At 44.9% G+C, this 26,042-nt stretch overlaps 1 protein-coding gene across 2 annotated transcripts in view; it reads left to right on the forward strand.

Moving 5' to 3' along the window:
- The window catches only part of SHISAL1 (shisa like 1), a 529,020-nt gene extending 511,129 nt beyond the window's left edge, over positions 1-17,891 (forward strand). For both annotated transcript variants that reach the window (XM_029600117.1, XM_029600116.1), the window contains exon 5: positions 16,955-17,891. In XM_029600117.1, coding sequence (XP_029455977.1) covers position 16,955 — 1 coding nt within the window. In that variant the 3' untranslated portion in view covers positions 16,956-17,891. The remainder of the gene's footprint in view (positions 1-16,954) is intronic.
- Positions 17,892-26,042: the final 8,151 nt, after the last annotated feature.

Genomic DNA, 26,042 nt, shown 5'->3' on the forward strand with positions numbered 1-26,042 from the left:
AATGAATTCTTTACTTCTGTGTTTACTACTGAGGATGTTGGGGAGATACCGGTTCCATAGATGATTTTCAAGGGTTATGAGTCAAATGAACTGATCCAAAACACGGTGATCCTAGAAGATACAGTAGGCCAGATTGACAAACTAAAGAGTAGCATATCACCTGGACTGGATGGCATGCACCCCAGGGTTCTCAAGGAACTCAAAAGTAAAATTTCAGATCTATTAGTTAAAATTTGTAACCTATCATTAAAACCATCCATTGTACCTGAAGACTAGAGGGTAGCCAGTGTAACCGCAATATTTAAAAAGGGCTCCAGAGGTGATCCGGGAAACTATAGATTCGTTAGCCTGTCTTCAGTGCCAGGAGAAATAGTGGAAACTATTGTAAAGATCAAAATCATAGAGCATATAGAAAGAGATGGTTTCGTAGAACACAGCCAGCATGAATTTACCCAAGGGAAGTTTTGCCTCATAAATCTGCTTCATTTTTTGAAGGGGTTAATAAACATGTGGATAAAGGTGAACCAGTAGATGTAGTGTATTTGGATTTTCAGAAGGCGTTTGACAAAGTCCATCATAAGAGGCTTCTGAGAAAACTAAAAACTCATGGGATAGGATGTGATGTCCTTTCATGGATTTCAAACTGATTAAAAGACAGGAAACAAAGAGTAGAATTAAATGGTCAATTTCCTCAGTGGATAACAGTAAACTATGCAGTGTCTCAGGGATCTGTATTTGGACCAGTGCTTTTCAGTATATTTATAAATGATCTGGAAAGGGATATGACAAGTGAGGTAATCAAATTTGCAAATGATACTAAATTATTCAGAGTAGTTAAATCACATGTGGATTGTGATAAATTGCAGGAGGACCTTGCAAGACTGGAAGATTGGACATCCAAATGGCAGATGAAATTTAATAAGGACAAGTGCAAGGTGATGATTATAGGGGAAAAAAAACCTATGCTGTGCTTGCACAGTGTTAGGTACCATATTAGGAGCTATTACACAAGGAAAAAGTGTAGGCATCATAGTGAATAATACATTGAAATCATCGGCTCAGTGTGCTGTGGCAGTCAAAAAAGTAAACAGAATGTTAGGAATTATTAGGAAGGGAATGGTGAATAAAATGGAAAAAGTCTAGATGCCTCTGCATTGTTCCGTGGTGAGACCGCACCTTGAATACTGTGTACAGTTCTAGTCGTTGCAATTCAAAACAGATATAGTTGCAATGCAGAAGGTACAGAGAAGGGTGACAAAAATGAAAAAGTGGATGGAACTCCTACCCTATGAGGAAAGGCTAAAGAGATTAGGGCTGCTCAGCTTAGAGAAGAGATGGCTGAGAGGGGATATGATAGAGGTTTATAAAATCATGAGAGGTCTAGAATGGGTAAATGTGAATTGATTATTTACACTTTCAGATAATACTGGTAAACAAAGTTTTTGTTTCCGTCAGGCTTTTTGGTGTTTAAAATAGATTTTTTGATGCCGATCACAGATATTACTTCAAAATTTGTACATCACATAAGGTTTTTGAGAAATGGCCAATTTTGTGTTACCATTTGCGGCAAATGTTTCCACGCATAAGTGACGCCAAGATAAAAGAAGGTGTTTTCGTTGGCCCACAAATCCGAGCTGTGATGAAGGACAATCACTTTGATGGTCTTCTGCAAGGTACAGAATGTGTTGCGTGGACAGCTTTCAAGAATGTCGTTTGTAACTTTCTAGGCAACTATAAGGCAGCAGACTCTGTGTTATGCTTGCCGCCTACTGCCCTCTCACCCCTCTAAGCAAGCTTCAGGCTCCAGCTCCTTGTCACAGGCTGCGGTGGTCCGCCAGTCTCGACCTCAGACTTCCACCAGCTCCTCCGGCCCTGCTCCACTTCCCGGGACCTCCAGCCAGTATGCCTCCATCCGTCGGGCCTCTCCGCGGGGTTCACGGAGAGATGCCACCAGCAGTGCTGCGTCCCTCCCTAGGCTCACACGCACAAGTGAAACCTTTAAAGGGCCCGTGGCGGGAACCTAGCCGTGGACCCGGATGTTGACATCAGTTCCCTCAACATATAAAAGCTCAGGCAGAACTCCTCAGTGTTGTCTTTGCAACAGGTCGCCTTGGTCTCCTGTTCCGGTTTCCGAGTTCTAGTTGCCTTGCGCTCGTCTTGCTCCTGTGACTCCTGGTTCCTGCTCCTCATGTTCGTCTCGTCTGTCTATTGGATCAACTACCTGGTTCCGACCTCTGCTATGCCTGACCTTGCCTGCCTTCTCCAAGCCTGACCTCTGCTATGCTTGACCTTGCCTACCTTCTCCAAGCCTGACCTTTGCTATGCCTGACCTCACCTGCTTTCTCCAAGTCTGAACTCTGCTATGCCTGACCTCGCCTGCCTTCTCCAAGCTTGACCTCTGCTACGCCTGACTTCGCCTGCCTTCTCCAAGCCTGACCTCTGCCTATGCCTGACTTCGCCTTGTCTTCTCCAAGCCTGACCATTGCTACGTCTGACCACGCCTGCCTTCTCCATGCCTTGACCATTGCTACGTCTGACCACGCTTGCCTTCTCCATGCCTTGACCTTGACCACCACTACCCATACCTCTCTCCATGCCATCTCCTGTGGCACAGGCTACTGCAGATACCCTTAAAACATTGTGGGAACAGACAAATCTTCACCTGCGCCAGACCGCTTCCTGTGCCAAGAAAACTGCTGACAGTCATCACCGTGCAGCTCCTAAATTCCTTCCTGGCCAGAAAGTCTGGTTGAGTAGCAAATATATTAGACTCTGAATTCCTTTGCAGAGATTTTCTCCAAGATCCATTGGACCATTCCCTATTACCCGACGCATCGGACCTGTGACTTACCAGCTCTGGTTGCCTCCTTCCTTGGGTATACATAATACCTCTCGCATGTCATTGCTTAAGCCGGTAGTGTTGTCCTAGCCTACCCGGAAGGTCCCTGAGTCACCTGCATTGGTGGTAGAGACTAATACCACATATAAGGTCCATAAAGTGTGTGGGGAGGTGGGGAGAGATGGGTATCCTGTACCAGACCTGCTGCCATTGCCAGAGAAGGGAATGCTGTGCCAGAGCCACTGCCAATAGAGGGGGTTGCCAATTTCAGTTTTCGCACAGGGCACCAGTTAGCCTAGAGCCAGTCCTACATGGATAGAAATGAAAGGCCAGCAACAAAAATGAGAAGCCCAAGTTACTCCATATTAATCAGAACCTTTTTTGGAATCCCATTCTACAAAACCCATCCATAAATCATTGGTGCTGTCTTAAATACCAAAAGCAGTGGTTTATTTGGATTTACCCCAGAAAAGCATCAAATGGTTGTGGTTAATCCAGAATACTATAGCAAGGTTGCAAGTAGAGATTCCTATTTGTCAATCTATTTCTCAAAATTTGGTAAACCTTCATTGGTTACCAGTTAAAGCAAGAATTGTTTTTAAGTTCTTGACCACTATATTTAACCTTCTTAGGGATGTGGTCCAGCCATTCTAATATCCAGAATCCGGAGCTATTTACCTGGACATTCTCTACATTCACAAAGGGAAAATCTGTTGCATTTACCTTCTCCAAAAGACATCCATTTTGTGTCCACTCTAAATCAGGCTTATGCCCAAGCAGTTCCTTTTTTATGGAATACATTACCCCAGCATTTGAGGTTACTGGGGGGATTTGAATTTTTTCCCATGCTAATTAAAATCTTGGCTTTTTATACCATAAGGGTTTGATGTTTTGTAGTGATGGTTTGGATGGAAGATTCAAGATAGGGAATTGATTTTCCCTCTGACTTATTGATGGATGCTGTTTATTTAGACTGGTCTAGAAACTATAGTTAGTGGTTATCTCTGACATTAGGGCAGGATTTGTGGAAAATTATGAGGGCTACTTGTGGCTTAGTGTTTTATGGAAGGTTTTATGAGTAGTCTGGGTTGGAGCTGGTTTATGTTTTTTTGGGGTGGATGTTTGTTTGTGAGAGATTTTAGGTGCATTTTATTTTGTGTTTCTTCTTTTGTAACCCATTCTATAGTGTTTTTGTAAAATAACCAATAAATGGAATGAAATACAGTCCTCTATAGAAGAAGAATTCAATTTCAGTTTCTATAACTTATATACTTTCTTACTCCCAGTCACATAGATATAATTCCTGTAACAGCATCTACCACTTTCAATCTTGAAGAATGTCATATCAATTTAGCACCAGAACCAAACCGAGAAATTTCTATCTAGGCAAAATTTTGTAGTTTAGAAATCTCAGTCTTATAAAATCAGTCATCAAATATCAAATTATTTCACAGAGAATTGACTCCTCTGCCTCAAAAATACTTACAGTGAATTTTGCAAATATTAGGATCTGTTTAGTGGGTGTGATCTATGATAATGAGTGGAGAGTGGAGAGTGGAAGATCACACCGGGACCCCCCACTGGACCCCAGGTTCCTGTCCCCCGACGTTCCTGTCCCCCGACGTCACGAGCGCAGGAGATCGCTCCCGGACTCCTGCTGGACCCCCAGGGACTTTTGGCCAGCTTGGGGGGCCTCCTGACCCCCACAAGACTTGCCAAAAGTCCAGCGGGGGTCCGGAAGCGACCTCCTGCACTCGAATCGTATTGCCGTATTGCAAATGGCGCCGGCCGTATGGCCATATTGCCGTATTGCAAAATGGCGCCGGCCATATGGCCGGCGCCATTTTGGAATACGGCAATACGATTCGAGTGCAGGAGGTCACTTCCGGACCCCCGCTGGACTTTTGGCAAGTCTTGTGGGGGTCAGGAGGCCCCCCCAAGCTGGCCAAAAATCCCTGGGGGTCCAGCGGGGGTCCGGGAGCGATCTCCTGCGCTCGTGACGTCGGGGGACAGGAACCAAAACGGCGCCGGCGCCATTTCTATTAACGCACCCGTGGCCCGAGAGTGGAAGATCACACCGGGACCCCCCCCCCCCCCCCCTCCACCCCAGGTAATTTAAGACATTTTGGGGGGTTCAGGAGGGTGGGGGATTTATTTTAAAGGGTCGGGGTGGGTTTTAGGGTTGTTTTAGTGTGCCGGTTTTCCCGCCCTCCCCCGATTTACGATTTACACGATTTAAAAAAAAAACAAAACCGCAACGATCCGATTCCCTCCCCCCCCCCAGCCAAAATCGATCGTTAAGACGATCGATCACACAATTCACATCTCTAATAAGCAGCGGAAGTCAGCAGTGGATGTACAGAGTATGCACATTTCTCCCTCATGCTCCTACTTTCATGTCCAGGCCCCATGAGGTGAGGAAAGCATCAGCAGCCTCACTGCCAGGCCAGGCAGAAGAAGATAAAGTGGGTGTTTTGCTGGGCCCATATGAACAGAAGTTGGTGATATCTCACTCTGATCTGGATGAAAATGAAGGGAATAACCTCCCACTGGGAAAGTAAGAAGAGAAAGAAGCAAAAGCAGCTCCTGTCATACCTAATAAAGAAGAAATCCGCCAACTCCTGTCTAGACCAATGAGGAAAGAGTAGACTTCTGCTGAGTCTACGACATACCTTCTGTGACCTTGCGACACACTAGTGTGACTTGACACACCTGTTGAGAACCACTAATATAAACTATGCAGCTCCTACCACACAGTTTATAAAATACTAGCATTAATCTCTACACATCCACTTATTCATGCAAATGTTGTACTGCAGATAGGTTTTAAAGTTGGGCTACCTGTTTATTCCATTTACATTTCATTAATAGAATTTAGTTAATCAGTACTTTTATGTTGTGGTCCCTTTCTAAGTAAAAATGATTGGTAATATTTTGTGTTATAATTCATAGCTATAATACAGTCTTTGTGTAATTTTGCAAAAAAAAATTAGCTTTACATCACTCCTTGAAGATGGATAACAATTTAATTTATAGTATAAAAGTGATTTGAATAAAATTCATTGTATTAAAAAGTTAAATTAGGACAACATTGTACCTATTTGCTAAATAAGTTATGAGTCTTTTAATAATTTTTAAAAAGAGAAAGCAGTTGTTCCAATACTTAAGAACAAATCAAGGTATTAATACACTTATTTTTGGTTTAGCAGCAGTGATACAGAGTGGGGAGTCAAACTTAATTTCTCTTTGGTAGTAGAAGTAGATGTTCTGCTCGCCGCCCACATCAGCCCCGTGGTGCAGCCCTCTCACCTCTGTACGCAACCTTCAAGATCCAGCTCCTCAATCCTGGCGACAATGGGCCGCCAATCCTGACCTTGGACTTCCGCCAGCACCTCCAGCCCTGCTCCGCTTCCTGGGACCTCCAGTCAAATGCCTCCATCCGTCGGGCTTCTCCACCGGTGGCGCCGCACCCCTCTCTAGGCATTTGCGCGTGCACCAGTGAAACCTTTAAAAGGTCTGCAGTGGGAACCTGGCCGCGGACACATATGCCGATGTCAGTTCCCTCAGCGCTTAAATGCTCAGGCCTCGCACTGAAGCGTTGCCTTTGCAACAGGTCTCCTTGGTCTCCTGTTCCAGGTTTCCTTGTACTCGTTACCTGCCTTCTCTGTGCCTTTATCATTGCTCTGTCTGACCACGCCTGCCTTCTCCATGCCTTGACCAATGCTACATCTGACCATGCCTGCCTTCTCCGTGCCTTGACCATTGCTACGTCTGATCATGCTTGCCTTCTCCATGCCTTGACCATTGCTATGTCTGACCACACCTGCCTTCTCCGTGCCTTGAGCACTGCTATGAACGACTTCGCCTCAGACTTTCTAGAGTCCAGAGTTCCACTTTCTTGCTAAACCTTCCAAGTGCCGCCAGCTTCCATTCAGCTTGACAGTGACACCTCTGTCCCTATCCTCTGGACACGGACTATTAAGGCTTCAGACTCCCTTTGCTCAGGCACCTTCAGTTACTTCTTGTTCCTTAAGAACATAAGAAATTTCCATGCTGGGTCAGACCAAGGGTCCATCAAGCCCAGCATCCTGTTTCCAACAGAGGCCAAACCAGGCCACAAGAACCTGGCTATTACCCAAATACCAAGAAGATCCCATGCTACTAATGCAATTAATAGCAGAGGCTATTCCCTAAGTAAACTTGATTAATAGCAGTTAATGGACTTCTCCTCCAAGAACTTAACCAAATCTTTTTTGAACCCAGCTACACTATCTGCACTAACCACATCCTCTGGCAACAAATTGAAGAGCTTAATTGTGTGTTGAGTGAAAAAGAATTTTCTCCGATTAGTCTTAAATGTGCTTCTTGCTAACTTCATGGAATGCCCCCTAGTCCTTCTATTATCCGAAAATGTAAATAACCGATTCACATCTACTCATTCAAGACCTCCCATGATCTTAAAGACCTCTATTATATCCCCCCTTAGCCATCTCTTCTCCAAGCTGAACAGCCCTAACCTCTTCAGCCTTTCCTCATAGGGGAGCTATTCCATCCCCTTTATCATTTTGGTTGCCCTTCTCTGTACCTTCTCCATCACAACTATATCCTTTTTGAGATGGGGCAACCGGAATTGTACACAGTATTCAAGGTGTGGTCTCACCATGGAGCGATACAGAGGCTTATGACATTTTCCGTTTTATTAACCATTCCCTTCCTAATAATTCCTAACATTCTGTTTGCTTTTTTGACTGCTGCAGCACACTGAGCCAATGATTTTAAAGTATTATCCACTATAATGGATAATACTTAGGTTCCATATTAGGAACATGGTAGTTCCTAATATGGAACCTAACATCATGTAACTACAGCAAAGGTTATTTTTCCCTATGTGCAACATCTTGTACTTGTCCACATTAAAATTCATCTGCCATTTGGATGCCCAATCTTCCAGTCTTGCAAGGTTCTCCTGTAATGTTTCACAATCCACTTGTGATTTAACTACTCTGAATAATTCTGTATTGTCCTCAAATTTGATAACCTCACTCGTCGTATTCCTTTCCAGATCATTTATATATATATTGAAAAGTACCGGTCCAAGTACAGATCCCTGAGCACTCCACTGTTACCCTTTTCCACTGAGAAAATTGACCATTTAATCCTATTCTCTGTTTTCCTGTCTTTTAACCAGTTTGTAATCCACAAAAGGACATCGCCTCCTAGCCCATGGCTTTTTAGTTTTCTTCGAAGCCTCTCATGAGGGACTTTGTCAAACACCTTCTGAAAATCCAAATATACTACATCTACCGGTTCACCTTTATCCACATGTTTATTAACCCCTTCAAAAAAAATGAAGCTGATTTGTTAGGCAAGACTTTCCTTGGGTAAATCCATGTTGACTGTGTTCCATTAAAACATGTCTTTCTATATACGATTTTGATCTTGAGAATAGTTTCCACTATTTTTCCCGGCACTGAAGTCAGGCTCACTGGTCTAGTTACCCGGATCACCCCTGGAGCCTTTTTTAAATATTGGGGTTACATTGGCCAACCCTCCAGTCTTCAGATACAAAGGATGATTTTAATGATAGGTTACAAATTTTAAACTAATAGATCAGAAATTTCATTTTTGAGATTTTAGTTTTCTGTGCCTGAGTTCCTGTTCCATATCCTGACCAGGATAGGACCACGCCATCTACTGGCTGGGCTGAACCATCTACTACCTGTACTTAACCTTAAGGCCCGCCTAAGTCCTGCTGGCCCCGGCACTGAAGGCTCAACCTGAAGGGAACGTGGACTGGTATAGGTGAAGCTCCAGTGGCCTCCAGCTTCAGCCTACTTAGCCTGGTGATGGTGGGGACCCATAGACCCTCGCCTACGGGTTGCGTCAACCCCACCTCAGCCCAAGGATCCACCTCCTACGCAACAGTAGAGATGATATTTTTGAAACCTGAGGAAGCACCCCATAGAGACATACAAAATTATTCACAGCCAAATCAAAAATAACAAAAGCTAGCCTTCCCTCCTTTGCAAAACAATTAAATAGATATCTAATTCTGTGAATTTTTTTGCCGTAGGATTTCCTGAGAATAGTTTTGATGAGGCATTTTGTGTTGTTGCCATGTTAGTCCATCAGAATGCATGACAACAAAACAATGAAGTTTGCTCTTTTCGACAAATAATCTACCATGTCGATTGTTCCTTGTCTCAAACTTTCATTTAAAAGGAAAATTGTTAGGAGTGCGGATGCACAGCCCTATCTCAAGTGGTTGTGAGCCCTTGGATCATGGTGCAGCTCAGGGAGGAACCCCAAGACACACCGCGAGAGGTGAGCAGGTACGAGCATGGGTGGAGCAGAAGCAAGGCTGCACTGAAGACAAGGCGAGGAAGGTCTGGAACAGGAACAAGGCAGGCTCAGCCCTCCACTGGACCTACACACACCAATGAGACCCAGCAACACAATGCTGGTCTTGAGAGTATCCCTCCAGCCACTAGATAGTCCTTCCGCTTGCAAACGATGAGTATGAGGCCAGGCGGAGGCTGAGGGCAGGAACAAGAAGTCTCAGATGAAGATTCAGGATGTAGACTCAGATTACTCGGAGGACTCAGACGTAGACTTGGATACTCAGAGGATTTTAGACGTAGACTAGGATACTTGGAGGACTTCAGACATAAACTAGGATACTCAGAGGACTCAGTCATAGACTTAGATACTCGGAGGACTTCAGATGTAGACTAGGATACTCATAGGACTCAGACAAGGATTCAGGGTGCTCAGAAGACTCAGACAAGGATTCAAGTTACTCAGAAGACTCGGACAAGGATTCAGGTTGCTCAGAAGTCTCAGACAAGGATTCAGGTGATTAGGAGGTCTCAGGCGAGGATTCAGGAGGAAGTACTGGGTGAGTACTGCATCGCAGCGTGCCCTACACAGCCGTCCATGGCTGGTCGCGGACCACGCTGAAGGCAAAGCAGACTCCAGATGAAGCAGTGAAACTTGAAGCCAGGACATGACGAAGATTCAGGAGAGGTCTGCACCAGGGCGCACCCTACACTGCTGCCAGTGGCTGGTCGTGGACCACGCTGAAGCAGAGCAGGTTCTGGCAGAGTCTTAGACATGGACGGAAGTAGGCACGAGGAACTCAGAAGACCAGAAACAGGATACAAGACTCAGGATTCAAGACTCGGAACTTAGAACTCGGAACTTGGAACTTGGAACATTAAAAGCAAGGGTCTTCCGGAGATATGCGCTGCTGACGAGGAGAAGGCCTTGTACTACGAGGTGCCCTACAGCCCCCCATGGGTTAGTCATGGACCACGATGGTGGTATGCCAGGAAAGGTGGATAGACGAGGAACCTGGGAACTGGACAAAGATCTGAAGAAGAGACAGACAGAGTCAGGACAGGAACATTGAACATCAGGAATGTGGAACATGGTACCTCTGGACACGGTACTTCAGGACTTGGATCATCAGGAGTTAGACTTGGAACATCAGAACTTGGACAAGGGACATCAGGACTCCCAGACAAGGAACATCATGACTTGGAACATGCAACAAAGGAGCTCCAATGAGGGACGAGACCAGGAACATCAGACAGAGAAAATCAGGAACGAGAAGAACATGGAACATGAAACCATCTGGACAGGAGCAGACCACAGAAAACCTTGACCATAGAAGAGGAGACATGGATGATCATGAAGTCCGATTCAAAGAGTCTGAGGAAGTGAAGCTGAGCCCTTTTATAGGGCTGAACCAGGAACACAATGATGACATCACTGGTGAGGGCCGCGGGGCATTTCCCGCTGCTGGCCCTTTAAAAGCTGAAGAGAGGCGCGGCCGCGTGCCTAGAGAGGGACAGGTCCATGGACAGCGTCAGTGGCGTCCATGCCGCGAAGAGGAGCAGGCAGAAGCAGCACTAGACCATGAAAGGAAGGCCAGATGTCGGCGGCTTCCTGCCGCAGGGAAGAGCAGGCTCAGCGGTTCCCTGCCGCGGAAGGGCTCAGCGGCAGCGGCTCTGCCCGCCGTGAGGATGAAGCATCGGTAGCAGCCTCCAGGCTGCACTGGGAAGACGGTGCCGGCAGTGGACACAGCTGCAGCAGCGTGGTCCGGGGAGGCCCAGGCCGCAAAAGAAGACACTGCAGCGTTGGGCCAGCCTAGCAGTGAGTGAGAGCCTGCTTGCGGGATGAGGTCCGTGGGCAGGTTCGTAACAAAAATAATGCTATGGAATTGGAAAATTTCTCCATATTTGATACTACATGCAAAATTTCTCTCATTAAAGCCTATAACAATTTAGCTAATGAATTTATGAATTTTGCAGAACATGCATAATAATATTTAGCAATGAAACAGAGAAACATGATGGCAGAAAAAGACTATATGACCCATCTAGTCTGCCTATCCATCTAATTTATGTACTCCTTACAATTCCCATTACCCCCTCAGGGATCCCCTGCATTTATCCAATACTTTCTTGAATTCAGATACCTTTTTACCTCCATCACCTCTACTGGGAGGCCGTTTTTACCTACATCACCTCTAGTGTCCTCTCTGTAAAGAAATATTTCCTAAGATTACTCCTAAGTCTATCCCTTTTCATTCTCATCCCTTGTTCTAGAGCCTTCTTTCCATTAAAGAAGCTAGCTTCCTGTGCATTGGAAACCTTTGAAATATTGAAATTAGTGATGTGAATCGTTTTTTGACGATTTAAAAAATCGTCCGATATTTTTTAAAATCGTCAAAAATCGTTAGAGTGCGCGATACAATACAAATTCCCCCAATTTTTCGTGAAAAATCATTAATTGGGTACGGGAGTTATTTGGGGGGAGGGCGGGAAAATCGGCACACCAAAACAACCCCTAAACCCATCTGACCCTTTTAAAACGAATCCCTTACCCTCCCGAACCCCCCCAAAATGTTTTAAATTACCTGGTGGTCCAGCGGAGGGGTCCCGGCGTGATCTCCTGCTCTCAGGCCATCGGCGCCATTTTGGCTGCCACTAATAAAAATGGTGCCAATGGCCCGATAAAAAAAAAACCCACCCGACCCTTTAAAACTTACCCCTTAGCCTAACCCACCCTCCCGACCCCCCCCAAAACCTTTTAAAATTACCTGGTGGTCCAGTGGGGGCATGGGGAGCGATCTCCCCGCTCTCGGGCCATCGGCTGCCACTAATATAAATGGCGCCGATGGCCCTTTGCCCTTACCATGTGACAGGGGCCGGCCAATGGCACGGATTCCCTGTCACATGGTAAGGGCAAAGGGCCATCGGCGCCATTTTTATTAACGCAGCCGATGGCCTGAGAGCAGGAGATCACTCCCCGCACCCCCACTGGACCACCAGGTAATTTAAAAACGTTTTTTGGAGGTTCGGGAGGGTTTTTTTGTTATCAGATCGGGCGCAGCCGATAACAAAAATAAAATCGAGCCGGATGATAAAAATTTTAAGATTTGAATCGGAACCAGAACCGATCAGATTCCAGTTCTGATTCACATCTCTAATTGAAATGTCTCTATCTTTCACCTTTCCTCTAGGGTGTACATGTTTAGATCTTTAAGACTATCCAATTATGTTTTAGAAAGAAGACCACTGATCATTTTAGTAATCACTTCTAGGCTGACTCCAACTGGTTTATATCTGTTTGAAGATGTGGTCTCCAGAACTGTACACAGTTTGCAAATGAGGTTTCACCAAGGATCTGTACAGGTGCAATATCACCTCCCTCTTTCTGCTGACCATTCCTCTATTTATGCAGCCAAGCATCTTTCTGGCTTTTGCCATCGCTTTATCCAACTGTTTGGCTACATTAAAATCATCAAATATGATCACATAAAGATCCTACTCCTCATTTGTGCTTAGAAGAATTTCCCCTTCTTTGGGTTTTGCAGCCTAAATATATTACTCTTCATTTTTTAGCATTAAATCTTAGCTGCCAGTCTCTAGACCATTCCTCGAGCTTTTCAAGTTCTCTCCTCATGTTTTCCATGCCTTCCTAGATGTCTACCCTATTGCAGATTTTGGTATCATCAGTAAAAAGACAAATCTTTGCTGACAATCCTTCCACTATGTCACTCATGAAAATGTTGAAAAGAACCAGTCCCAGGACTGATTCCTGAGAGACACTACTAGTAACGTTCCTCTCCTCCTCAGAATAAACTCCATTTACCACTACCCTTTGTCACCTCCCATTCAGCCAGTTTCTAACCCAGTCAGTTACTCTAGGTAACTTAATTTGTTTAAGTCTCCTCTGTGGATCTGTGTCAAAGACCTTACTGAAATCCAAGTATACTATGTCTACCTCTCCCTTGAGCCAACTGTCTGGTCACCCAATCAAAGAAATTGATAAGATTCATCTGTCAAGATTTACCTCTAGTAAAACCATGCTGCCTCAGATCTTGCAGTTATTGGTATTGTGAAGGTGGACCCTTGGACCAAGGGGAAGTTGATGCTACCTATGGGGAGGAACCTCACAAGTCCCCACCTTCGGTAGGCAAGGCTGAGGGAAAGCAGAGGCCCAGCTGGGGCTTCACCACCACCAGCCAACTTTCCCCTTAGGTTGAGCCCTCGGACAGCAGGGCCAGCTGGACTTTTGTGGGGCCTCAGTGGAGATGGATGTCCAGGTAGAAGGAGAATCACAGTTGCACAAGTTGGGGTCAGGAACAGGCAATAAAGCTCAAGGTCAAGTTCCAGGCAAGGTTCGAGGTAGGTGGCATAGCTCATAGTCAAGGTCCAGGCAAGGGTCGAGGCAGGCGGTGAAGCTTGTGTTCAAGGTCCAGTCCAAAGTCAAAGCCGAGATCAGTCCAAGGAATGAAGGATGAAGATCAGGAACTCAGGAATGGCAATCCAGTGCTCTGGAAAGAGAAGACCTATTGCCAAGGCAAAGGCTGAAGGCAGGGACCAGCTATAAAGTCATCAAGGAGGGCTGCGGGGCTTTTCCCACTGCAGGCCCTTTGAATTCAGCAGAGAGATGCGCATGCACGCCTAGGAGATTGGGGCAGGAGCAGGACGTTGGAGGTATTCCCAGCCATGAAGAAGAGCAGCGGTGGCGTCAGCAACTCAAACCGCATGGAGCAACGGCGGCACTCAGGGCCGCGAAGAAGGATCATCATGTCAGCAGTGGCTCCCTGCCACTGGCAGGGGGCTGGGTCGGCTTCTGCCTTGGCCGCATGGCATCGGGTGAGTGAGGCCAACCGCGAGGCTCCTCGGACAGCATACGTAAAGGTACCCCCTTCTCTAAGCCCCCTTCCTGAGGACTTCCGCTTCCTGGGATGGGGAAGCATGGAACTGCTTGATCAGATTTTTAGCTAAAATATTGGAGCATACTCCCAGGTGTATTCCTCTGGGCCGTGTCCTTCACAGGAGAGGAGATATTCCCATCTTTGGCCATGTCTTCTCACATCCAGAACTTCATGTACCTGGTAAATTCAGCAGAGAGGTGCACGCTCACACCTAGGAGGTTGGGGCAGGAGCAGGACGTCGGCAGCGTTTCCAGCCGCAAAGAAGAGCAGCAGTGGCGTTATATCAGCAGCAGCTCTCTGCCACTGCCAGGAAGCCTGGGCCGGCAGCTTCTACCATGGTGGCACGGCATCAGGTGGATTCCAGAAACTGCACTAGCCTCAGTTTTAACAATAATTAAATTAATTTACTCACCACAGAAGTCAGACTATTCAGCCTATAATTCCCAGCCTTCTTCTTATTTCCACTGTTATGAATAGGAACTACATCTCTCCCTGTCCAGTGGTCTGGAACTACTCCTGACTCTAAAGAAGCAATGAAAAGGTCAGCCAGAGGAGCTTCCAGGACTTCTCTAAGTTCCCTCAGTACCCTCGGATGTATGGCCCCATTAACTTATCTACTTTAAGTTTAGTTAGCTCCGCATGAACACACTGTTCTGAAGATCGATTGATGTGTACCTCACTTCCAATCTTATTTGTGTTTGTTTTATGTGGCCCTGCTCCAGTCCCTTCCACATAGAACACTGAACAGAAATGTTTGTTAAGTAAATTTACTTTTTCCTCATCAGCATCTACATATTGCTCTCCTTCACCTCTGAGTCTTACAATGCCACTTTTGTACTTCCTTCTATTAGAAACATTTCTTAAAAAAAAAAAAAAAAAGTCTTGTTCCCCACCCCCATTTTACTTTTGCTATTTTTCTTCCATTTGAATTTTTGCAGTCCTGAATACGTTCCCAGTTTCTCTTAGCTTTTCCAGCTATTGTTGCCTGTCTTCCACTTTCTCTGAACTCTTGTAGTTTATGAATGCTAACCTTTTCTCCTTACCTTTTCAGTTCCTTCTTTAGAAAACCATAATGGCCTCTTTTGCTATTTTCTTTCTTTATTTTCCTAACAAAAAGGTTAATTGCCCATATATCTCCTTTTTGTTTTACCCACTGCTCTTCTACTTCCCGTAGATTTTCCCAACCAATTAACAACTCATTGTCGTACTTTACCATTTTAACACATTTAGATTTCCTGAAGTCCAGGACCCTTTGAATGAGCCTTTATCTCTTGTTCTCTAATACTGAGCCATACCATCCAGTGATCACTGGATTCCAGATGATCATCAACTATAACATTAGAGATACTGTCCCTGTTGGTTAGCATCAGATCCAGTATCTCCCCCCCCCCCCCCCCCCGGTTCCCCTGAGAGTTCTGTTTCCAGTTGACAAAACAATTCTCCTTGCAGAGAATACAGGATCTCCTTGCAACTAGAACATCCTTGTTATTTTCATTTCCTTTACTCATATTCTGATGCTAACATGAAATTTAGATGATTAGCTGGCTCTGACTACTCCAGTACCTACAGAAGGGGATTTGGAATGTCTTGTGAGACTGTTAATAAGACACAAGTAATACTGATATTAGAGATGTGCATTCATTTAAAACAGAACTGTAAAATGTGATGAATAAGGCTAATTTGTTTTATTCGTGGGGTGGGGGGGGTCACAAACTGAATCTGGTGCTCCCCTGAGTGAAACAAATCCTATTCGTTCGTTTTCTTTTAAACTAATGATTCAGGCCTAAGTCTAGGCTTGAAGCTGGGGCCTTGCCTAGGGCACAGGCCGAAGCCCAAAGCAGGGTTTGCAGCCTGTGCCCGAATGTCACGCCAGTGCCTCAGCCTAGACCCAAATCTGAGACCTGGTCTAGGGCACAGGCTAAGGCCCAAAGCAGAGTTCCCAGCCTAGGCCTGAGTATGACACCAGGGTCTCAGTGGAGGCTCGGGCTGACACTAGGGTCTCGGCCAAGATCCCAAAAATTAAACAAAAAAGCAAAAACTTACCTAATCCATCGGATATCCAACAAAGGCCAGGTCCCACCGTTGGGGCCTAGGCCCGAATCCAGACCCAATGCCGCCACCAGACCCGAAGAGCGGGTCCCGACGCCGGGGCTTTAGCCCAGACCTAGGCCCAACGGCATGACCCAGCACAAAGGCCCATTTAATATCCTATTTAAGTTAACCGGGTAAGTCTTATCCAGTTAACTTAAATAAATGTGTAATTTTGAATATTGGGTCCACAATTTTCTACAAATTTATATTGATAATTATTGCCAGCTTCTTATTATAGTTTTTTGAGTTATGAGTGACTATGGACCTAAGTACTTATAGAAGCAGATTGCCTGATTGTACCAAGTCATATGCTTAGATCTTTCCAGTTCTGTCAATTGAACACTGCTTTCAGGCCGAATATGTACTTAAAGGTCATAGTAGACATGCTTTCTTATTAATGGCTCCCAGTTTGTGGAATGGTTTTCCTTGCAATATCAGATTAGAATTACATTTTTTAAATTTTTACAAATTATAAAAACCAGGCTATTCTAGAAAAAGCTGTGATGAATTTTGGCTTCTTTGGATAGCAGAGGGGTGTAATATGCTTCAGTTGCCTTTTGGTAGTTTCATGCTTGAGATCACTGTTTATGTCTGCTGTTGATATCTTTGTTTTATTTCCTATGAATGTTAGTGCATATTATATATTTTTTTTATTTTATACTATACATGATTTGTGATTTTATTGTTTTATGTTTTACTTGTAAAATGTTTTTTTTAGTTTTTTTGACTGATATTGCGGTTCATGGCTCTTGTCAATGATACTTCCCTTACACATTGTTTTATCTTTCTAGAAACAAAGGTGTGCCTCAAGATGGGAGAGGTGAGACTAACTTCAAGTGACCAGGTTTGAAAGAAAGAAAGAAAGTCTACAAACTGAAGAATGGAAGTCAACAGTCATCTCTTAACAGATTCTTCACTCTACCACCCTAGAAAATTAAACAGAATGCAAATGATTTCCAAGTCTGTTTGTAAGCAATATTTTCATTCCAGGTCCAGAATATTGTTTTTGAAAAGGATTGTCACATTTGACAGAATGTGATAGATTGAAACAGAAATGCTTTGGCAATATCCAAGTCAAGATGACATGGACTTCAGTCTAAATCAGTGGTGGACAACCCTTTCTTTGCCTTCCCATCCATTAGTCACCATTTGAGCCTACTCTGTGTTAAAATAATGAATATAAAGTTTTCAAAGTTCTCTTGTGAGAATATCAATATCGCTTCATTCATTCGGTACATAGAACCTCATTTCTTATTTCTTCCCATGCCATGCAGTTTTCTCAAGGAATAAAGTGGGGTATTTATTGTTGTTTACATTTATATCCTACCTTTCTGAAAAATACCCAAGGGGAACACACAGAAAAATTAAATATTATAAAACATACAACCTATACAAATTTATAAAACACATCAATAAATACATATAATAAAATAGCAAACTTATAAAACCACCTCAAACCATGAGAAAGGCCTTAAAACACCTCTTCTTTTTTATCAGCTCCTTACAAAATGAGTCATAATCAGTTGTTAAAATCAGCAGACATATCGAAAAGGCCTCTGTTGGAAACAGGATGCTGGGCTTGATGGACCCTTGGTCTGACCCAGCATGGCAATTTCTTATGTTCTTATGCCCTCCAAATTCTTTATTCAGATGCACATTTCGCACCCTTCTTTACACAAGGCAAATAGATATTGCAATTTTGCTGACTTTAAATCAAAATAATTGTTGCCCAGTTACAACTGGAAAAAAAGACAATCAGATATTTCAAGATTTACTTGTAACATGGTGAATAAAAATATGACAAAAAAAACCAAAGAGCACCAAAACACGATCCCAATTATCAAAACTATATCTGGCAAGGGAACCGGCAACAAAACCAAACTTTTTTACAGACGCTCTTCCATCAAAACAACAAGAAAGAGATCTAGGTGTCATAGTGGATAACACATTGAAATCGTCAGTTCAGTGTGCTGCGGCAGTCAAAAAAGCAAACAGAATGTTGGGAATTATTAGAAAAGGAATGATGAATAAAACGGAAAATGTCATAATGCCTCTGTATCGCTCCATGGTGAGACCGCACCTTGAATACTGTGTACAATTCTGGTCGCCGCATCTCAAAAAAGATATAATTGCGATGGAGAAGGTACAGAGAAGGGCTACCAAAATGATAAGGGGAATGGAACAACTCCCCTATGAGGAAAGACTAAAGAGGTTAGGACTTTTCAGCTTGGAGAAGAGACGACTGAGGGGGGATATGATAGAGGTGTTTTAAAATCATGAGAGGTCTAGAACGGGTAGATGTTGAATCGGTTATTTACTCTTTCGGATAGTAGAAAGACTAGGGACACTCCATGAAGTTAGCATGGGGCACATTTAAAACTAATCGGAGAAAGTTCTTTTTTTACTCAATGCACAATTAAACTCTGGAATTGTTGCCAGAGAATGTGGTTCGTGCAGTTAGTATAGCTGTGTTTAAAAAAGGATTGGCTAAGTTCTTGGAGGAGAAGTCCATTACCTGCTATTAAGTTCACTTAGAGAATAGCCACTGCCATTAGCAATGGTTACATGGAATAGACTTAGTTTTTGGGTACTTGCCAGGTTCTTATGGCCTGGATTGGCCACTGTTGGAAACAGGATGCTGGGCTTGATGGACCCTTGGTCTGACCCAGTATGGCATTTTCTTATGTTCTTAGAAATCATGTAACAGTGAACTGAAATATTTAAATTTTGTAAAGGCGCCGCATCAGCAAGCCTGACAGCGTATTCTGTATATTCCGTACTAGAACCACCCGGACCTCTAATCATTTGTGGCTGAGATGACAGCTCCTGTAAACAATTTTATATAGCCATATTAGTTAGCAAATATTTGCAGATGTTTGCATTCTGTATCCCAAATGATTTGTAATGTGTCCCATTTGTATTAATACAATCTTGTCCACCCGACAGCGGCCGGTGTTTCACTGCAAAACTGCAGCTTCTTCAGGGGAAATCAAATCTTAATTCTATAAATATGAAAAGAAACACAATTCAAAAATGGGACAAGTTCAATCAACAAACTGTTATCTGTACTTAGCTGAAGTGTTGATGATAGACTTAGTTTTTGGGTACTTGCCAGGTTCTTATGGCCTGGATTGGCCACTGTTGGAAACAGGATGCTGGGCTTGATGGACCCTTGGTCTGACCCAGTATGGCATTTTCTTATGTTCTTATGTTCTTATGTTCTTATGGAGAGCCGGACCTTTGTATCGAGGCCGCCAAGTCTCAAAGAATTTGCGGGAACCGGGACAGAAACCGCTTATGGACCAAGGGTAGTTTTATAAAGAGCCCACGTCTGTATGACGTCGTGACGTCATGACGTCTCCAGTGCTATGATACACAGACGCTAAACCTTCGCAGAGATCAATTACAAAAAAACATGTAGATCCAGCGATGTATTAAGTCCTGAGGGATGTACCATATTCAATCTATGGATCCACCATTGTTCTGCCTGTTATTTTTTTCACAAGACTCAATTACACTTGGACATTGAAACAGCACACAAATTGTTCTACCACAGGTATTATTTACTTAATTCAGTGCCCTTGCAATTTGTGGTACATAGGTAAAACGGCCCGTTCATTCAGAACCCGCCTTGTGGAACATCGTTCGTGCCTTAATAATAATAATCACCTCTCAGCTCCTCTAGTAGCACATTGTATGGACAAAGCCCACACTTTTGATTCATTGAAAGCCTGTATCCTTGAACAACTGCTGCCTTCTTGGCACGGTGGCAGTTTCAATAGCAAGTTATTACAGGCAGAACAACGGTGGATCCATAGATTGAATACGGTACATCCCTCAGGACTTAATACATCGCTGGATCTACATGTTTTTTTGTAATTGATCTCTGCGAAGGTTTAGCGTCTTTGTATCATAGCACCGGAGACGTCATGACGTCATACAGACGTAGGCTCTTTAAAAAGCTACCCTTGGTCCATAAGCGGTTTCTGTCCCGGTTCCCGCAAATTCTTTGAGACTTGGCGTCCTCGATACAAAGGTCCGGCTCTCCAGCAACACTTCAGCTAAGTACAGATAACAGTTTGTTGATTGAACTTGTCCCATTTTTGAATTGTGTTTCTTTTCATATTTATAGAATTAAGATTTGATTTCCCCTGAAGAAGCTGCAATTTTGCACTGGCTGCTGTCAGGCGGACAAGATTGTATTAATACAAACGGGACACATTACAAATCATTTGGGATACAGAATGGAAACATCTGCAAATCTTTGCTAACTAATATGGCTACATAAAATTGTTTACAGGAGCTGTCATTACAACCGCAAATGATTAGAGGTCCGAGCGGTTCTAGTACGGAATATACAGAACACGCTGTCAGGCTTGCTGATGCGGCGCCTTTACAAAATTTAAATATTTCAGTTCACTGTTACATGATTTCTAAACATCTGTTGTTTGATGGAAGAGCGTCTGTAAAAAATTTTGGTTTTGTTGCCGGTTCCCTTGCCAGATATAGAATAAAAATATGAGACATACTCTAAAATTTAAGCTCCATTTTAAATTAATTAAAGTAAAAACATTGCGCCAGTCGTAGCTCTACACTGTATGAAAGTCTCCTTTGACTTGCTTGGCCAGCAGGGCTCAAGTGTGTCATGGAGGTGATGCACTCAGCCTCCAAGTGAGCGGGAAGGTGACTGCTATGTCTGGAGTGACTCCTGCAGGAACAAAAACAGTACTAAAGTATTCACAGTCCATTTTCAGCAGCAGGTCAGCCAGCAACGTTAGCTGGATACACATCTGAATAACTTGGGGCCTGATGTAATAAAATGTGCTGAGAAGAGAGCATAATTTTACCTGCAGTTTGCGAACATTTTTGTGTACAAACGTTACTCCTGATGCAGCAAAGGATTTTGTGCACAAAAAATGTGTATGTAGAACTGTATATACTGCTAATCACTCTTGCATGGAAATCCCATGCAAATGAAGGCATTAGTTATTCTTCCCAATGCAGAGAAGTGCGCTGGATTAACTATGATTTTTGCACATAAATCATGCTTTTCTGTGTACTAACGCCAGATTTTAAAAGCCCTACACGCGTAAAATCTGGGTTTTACGCACGTGGCTAGGCCTTGTGCATGCCGAGCGAATTTTCAAAGGGGCCCAGCCATGCACATAAAGCCCAGTATGCGCACAAGTGCTGGGCCTCCTCAAAGGGGCGGGCCGGGGGGGTGGGCATGTTTTGGGTGGGGTGAGGGGGCAAACCTGGACAGTGCCATTGAACACTATCCCGAAGGCTGCCGGCGCATGCAACTTACTTCAGGTCGGGCCCTGAAGTAAGTTGTACAACAGAAAAAAAAAGGAAAGATAAGATAGGGTTTAGGGGCTGGGGAGGAGAGGGAAGAGGGAGGAAGTATAGGTAGGGGTAGGGAAGTTCCCTCCCAGTCCGCTCCTTAATATGAGCAGACTGGAAGGGAACTGGGAAAGGCCGGAATGCGTCACCGTGCGGAAATTGCCAAAAAATCCCCTCCCTTGTTGCGCGTCACCCGCACATACGCAGGCAGATTATAAAATCCGGCATGCATCTGCTATTTGTCCTGCTAAATACAAATTTAGCTGGACAAATGGCACTTATTATGGACCAATTAGTGTCAGTGAAGAATTCTTGTCTACCCATAGCCAATGCACAAACCTGAATTTACCGAGGACAAGCAGGATGGTAGTCCTCACACGAGTGAAATCAGATGGAGCCCCGACATGGAAAACATATGTCAAAGTTTCTAGAACTTTGACTTGGTACACTGAGCATGCTCAGCATGCCCTATACCCTGTGTACACATGGGGTCCCTCTCCAGTCTCTCTTTTTCCATGGAGCTGTTTGCATTGCAGTGTGAGTGAGATCTTTTTGGCATTTTAGAAAACTTCTTTATTCTCGCTTTTGTGGGTTTTTTCTTTGCAGTGTTCGATGCCAAGTACCTCGTGGTGCTTCCCCATAGTGTTCCTAGCCAGGGTTTTCGGTGCTTCTGATAAGTTTCCATTCATAGTCAATTCCCCATGGAGGTGGTGCTTTGGTGCCCGCCGCCATTAATTTTGATTTTGCGGCCCTTTTATTTCATCCCATCATTGCTATTTCCAGTCTTTGGTGATGCCTTCAGTGCCCGAGGACCACGTCTATTACAAACCCCCATGAAATATGTGTCCTCTGCCTATGGGCATAGCATTATTTATTTCCTCTGATCCCAGTTCAATAGTCCTTGTTAATTGTAACTGCTTTCTTCGACACGTTATTTCTGTTTTTGATGTATTTATTGCACCCCTGTTTATTTGTAAACCAGCATGATGTGATCATTTCATGAATGCCGGTATATAAAAACCTTAAATAAATAAAATAAATAAATAATGTCTGGGGTTGCTGTTTATGCACACAACTGACACTGAAGGGACATCATCTTTGGCTTGACAAAATGAAGCAGCTCTTCGGACCCGAGAAGAAGACCAAGCCATCAGCATCAACGGCATTGGCATTGATGGATCACAGAGCCACACTGATGGATACCGTGCCATCAACATCAGTGGTCCGTCAATTCCGTCGGTGAACAGGGGTGCTGGAGACCGGCCACCATTGATCTCCTCTAGGCCAACGATGTTGGGTTCCTCAACATCAGCCTCAGCACCAGGGAAGAATCGGGCTGAGCTCTGAGGAAAGCTGAGGAAACATTGGCGCCGGACCCCATTGATGCACGGTGCCAGGCACAAGGATCCATTTGCTCATAGAGATGTGAATCATGTGATCGATCGTCTTAACGATCGATTTCGGCTGGGAGGGGGAGGGAATCGGATCGTCACAGTTTGGGTTTTTTAAATATCGTGTAAATCGTGTAAATCGAAAACCGGCACACTAAAACATCCCTAAAACCCACCCCGACCCTTTAAAATAAATCCCCCACCCTCCCGAACCCCCCCAAAATGCCTTAAATTACCTGAGGTCCAGAGGAAGGGTCCCGGTGTGATCTTTTACTCTCGGACCTCCGTGCGTTGTAGAAATGGCGCCGGCGCTACCTTTGACCTGTCATATGACAGGTCAAAGGTAGCGCCGGCGCCATTTTGTTTTTTGTCCCCCGACATCAGGAGCGTAGGAGATCGCTCCCGGACCCCCGCTGGACCCCCAGGGACTTTTGGCCAGCTTGGGGGGGCCTCCTGACCCCCACAAGACTTGCCAAAAGTCCAGCGGGGGTCCGGAACGATCTCCTATGCTCCTGACGTCGGGGGACAAAAAAACAAAATGGCGCCGGCGCTACCTTTGACCTGTCATATGACTGGTCAAAGGTAGCGCCGGCGCCATTTCTACAACGCACGGAGGTCCGAGAGTAAAGATCACACCGGGACCCTTCCTCTGGACCCCAGGTAATTTAAGGCATTTTGGGGGGTTCGGGAGGGTGGGGGATTTATTTTAAAGGGTCGGGGTGGGTTTTAGGGTTGTTTAGTGTGCCGGTTTCCCGCCCTCCCCTTTTCCTCCCCCTTCCCCCGATTTACGATTTTTTGATGATAAATCGGGGGAATTGTTATTGTATCGCGGCTCTAACGATTTTTGACGATTTAAAATATATCGGACGATATTTTAAATCGTCAAAAAACGATTCACATCCCTATTGGCTCATCTCACTATGCTCCTGAAGCAAACCCCGTGGCGAGGAAACACCAGTCTTCCATCAGTACTGGGGATCCATGATGGTCTTCACTGGTCCTGATGCCAGGCACCAATTTGCCTCGCTGGTCCAAAGAGGATTTGGCCACCACTCTTTCCTCTCAGTCAGTGTTGGCATTGGCAAAGTTCAAGGAGGAGCTGGAGAAGCAAGTCCAGCTGACAGTAGAACAGGCTTTCTGGGCATTGGTCCTGTGGCACCAATCGTACTGAAGCCGGTACCATCCATCCTTGATCCGCTGCTGGAGCAGCTCAGTGAGCTCATTGGTACACTACCAACCCAGCTGGCATCAGTTACCGGAACAGCATCGGTGCCCGGTGGCACACCGATGCCTCCCTCTACCGATACAGTGGTTATTGCTGGTTTATCCTAGGAGGAAGCTCTACCTAGGCTGGCAAGGCAACCAAGGCTTGTAGCCCCCCACCCAGTTTTCCCAGTACCTGCACCTCTGGACAAAGACCAAGCGCCTAGGGCCCATCCTCTGTGGCTTACAGTGAGGATGGAGGTCTCTATGACCCCTGGGGGTTGATACTTCAGATTCCTCCTCTGAGGGCTCTAAGGGTCTCCTCTCAGACCCTTCTCCTCTAGAAGAGTGAAGGAAGTCTCCACCTGAGGACTTAACTTTCGGAGTTTGTGAGGGTGATGGCAGAAGCCATTCCATTTCAGTTAAGACGGAGGAGGATGCCAGAAACAAAAGGTTTGATATCCTCCAGTTCATGGAACCGCCTAAGGAGATTGTGGTGATCCCGGTACATGAGATCGTTAAGGCACTGCTGCTGAGGATATGGGAACATGCCCTCACTGTGCCTCCCATTAACAAGAAGGCTGTCGGAGTCTACCTCATCCAGAAGGCTGCCAGATTCGATAAGCGTCAGCTTCCTTACCTGTCAGTGGTGGTTGAATTCGCTCTCAAGAGAGGCAAGCATTCTCGGACCCATTGCTTGGTGCTCCCAGGGAAGGACCACAGAACAATGGGTGCTCATAGGAGGAAAGTGATTCAGGGAGCCATGATCATTGCCCACATTGCATCCTATCAGCTCTACATGACCCAGTACTCATGGGACATCTTGAAGCAGGTGCAGAAGGTGGCTGAGCAGCTGCCTCAACAGCAGGAGGACACTCTTATGTCACTGGTGCATAAGGGCCTGGAGTACAGGAAACATGAGGTCTGAGAAACCTATGATGATTTTGAGATGGCATCGAGGGTCTATGCAGTGGGAATTGGTGCCCACAGAATGGCATGGCTGTGGACCTCAGATCTCTAACCATAGATATAGGAACGACTTGCCAATGTGCCATCTACTGGGGAGAATCTCTTTGGAGATAGGGTGAGGGATGGAATGGCCCAACTCCGGGACCACTATGAAACCCTCCAAAAACTCTCTGCCAGCACTCCAGATGGTTCCTCCTCTTCCAGGAGGCCAGTGAGAACAGGACAGAGGAATTCTTTCTTTTGCCAGAGGAAGTGCTATCCTCCACCCCCTCGCTCTCATCAATACCATCAGGGCTCTCACGGCCAGCCCAGGCAGCAGAGAACCCCCAAGCCCCAGCTGGCACTTCAGTCAACTCCAGGGATGGAGTTTTGACTGGGTCATAGGGAGCGTAGGCCAGTCACCCATACCCGGGACAATGGACCCTCCAGTCAGGAGCAGGCTGCAGTTCTTTGCGAACCAATGGCCCAGTATAACTTCGGACCAGTGGGTTCTTTCCATTGTCTGTCAAGGGTACCAATTGAATCTATTGGGTATGCCACCAAATTGTCCTCCAAGACTGTTTTGGAGGCGGTAGCACATCAGGAGATACTGCTAGTGGAGCTCTCCTCCCTCTTAATGGCCAAAGCGGTCAAGCCTGTCCTACTAGGGCAAAGGGGGGGGGGGGGTGGATTCTACTCCAGGTACTTTCTGATTCCAAAGAGAACAGGAGGTCTCCATCCATCATAGACCTAAGGGCCTTGAACAAATTTCTTAACTATTTTAATTCTAACAAAGCTTTTAGATTTTTAGCTTATCATAAGTAATATTAATTATTTATTCTTATTTTATCTATTTTATTGTATTTTCTGTTTCCTACTAGTATTTTAATTATATTGTAAACCGTAAAGATAGAATCATGTGTTCTACTTACGGTATATAAAAATTGCATAAATAAATAAATTAAAAAAAAAAAAAATAAGAGTTCAAGATGGT

The sequence above is a fragment of the Rhinatrema bivittatum genome, chromosome 4 (assembly GCF_901001135.1).
Source record: "Rhinatrema bivittatum chromosome 4, aRhiBiv1.1, whole genome shotgun sequence".
NCBI lineage: Eukaryota > Metazoa > Chordata > Amphibia > Gymnophiona > Rhinatrematidae > Rhinatrema > Rhinatrema bivittatum.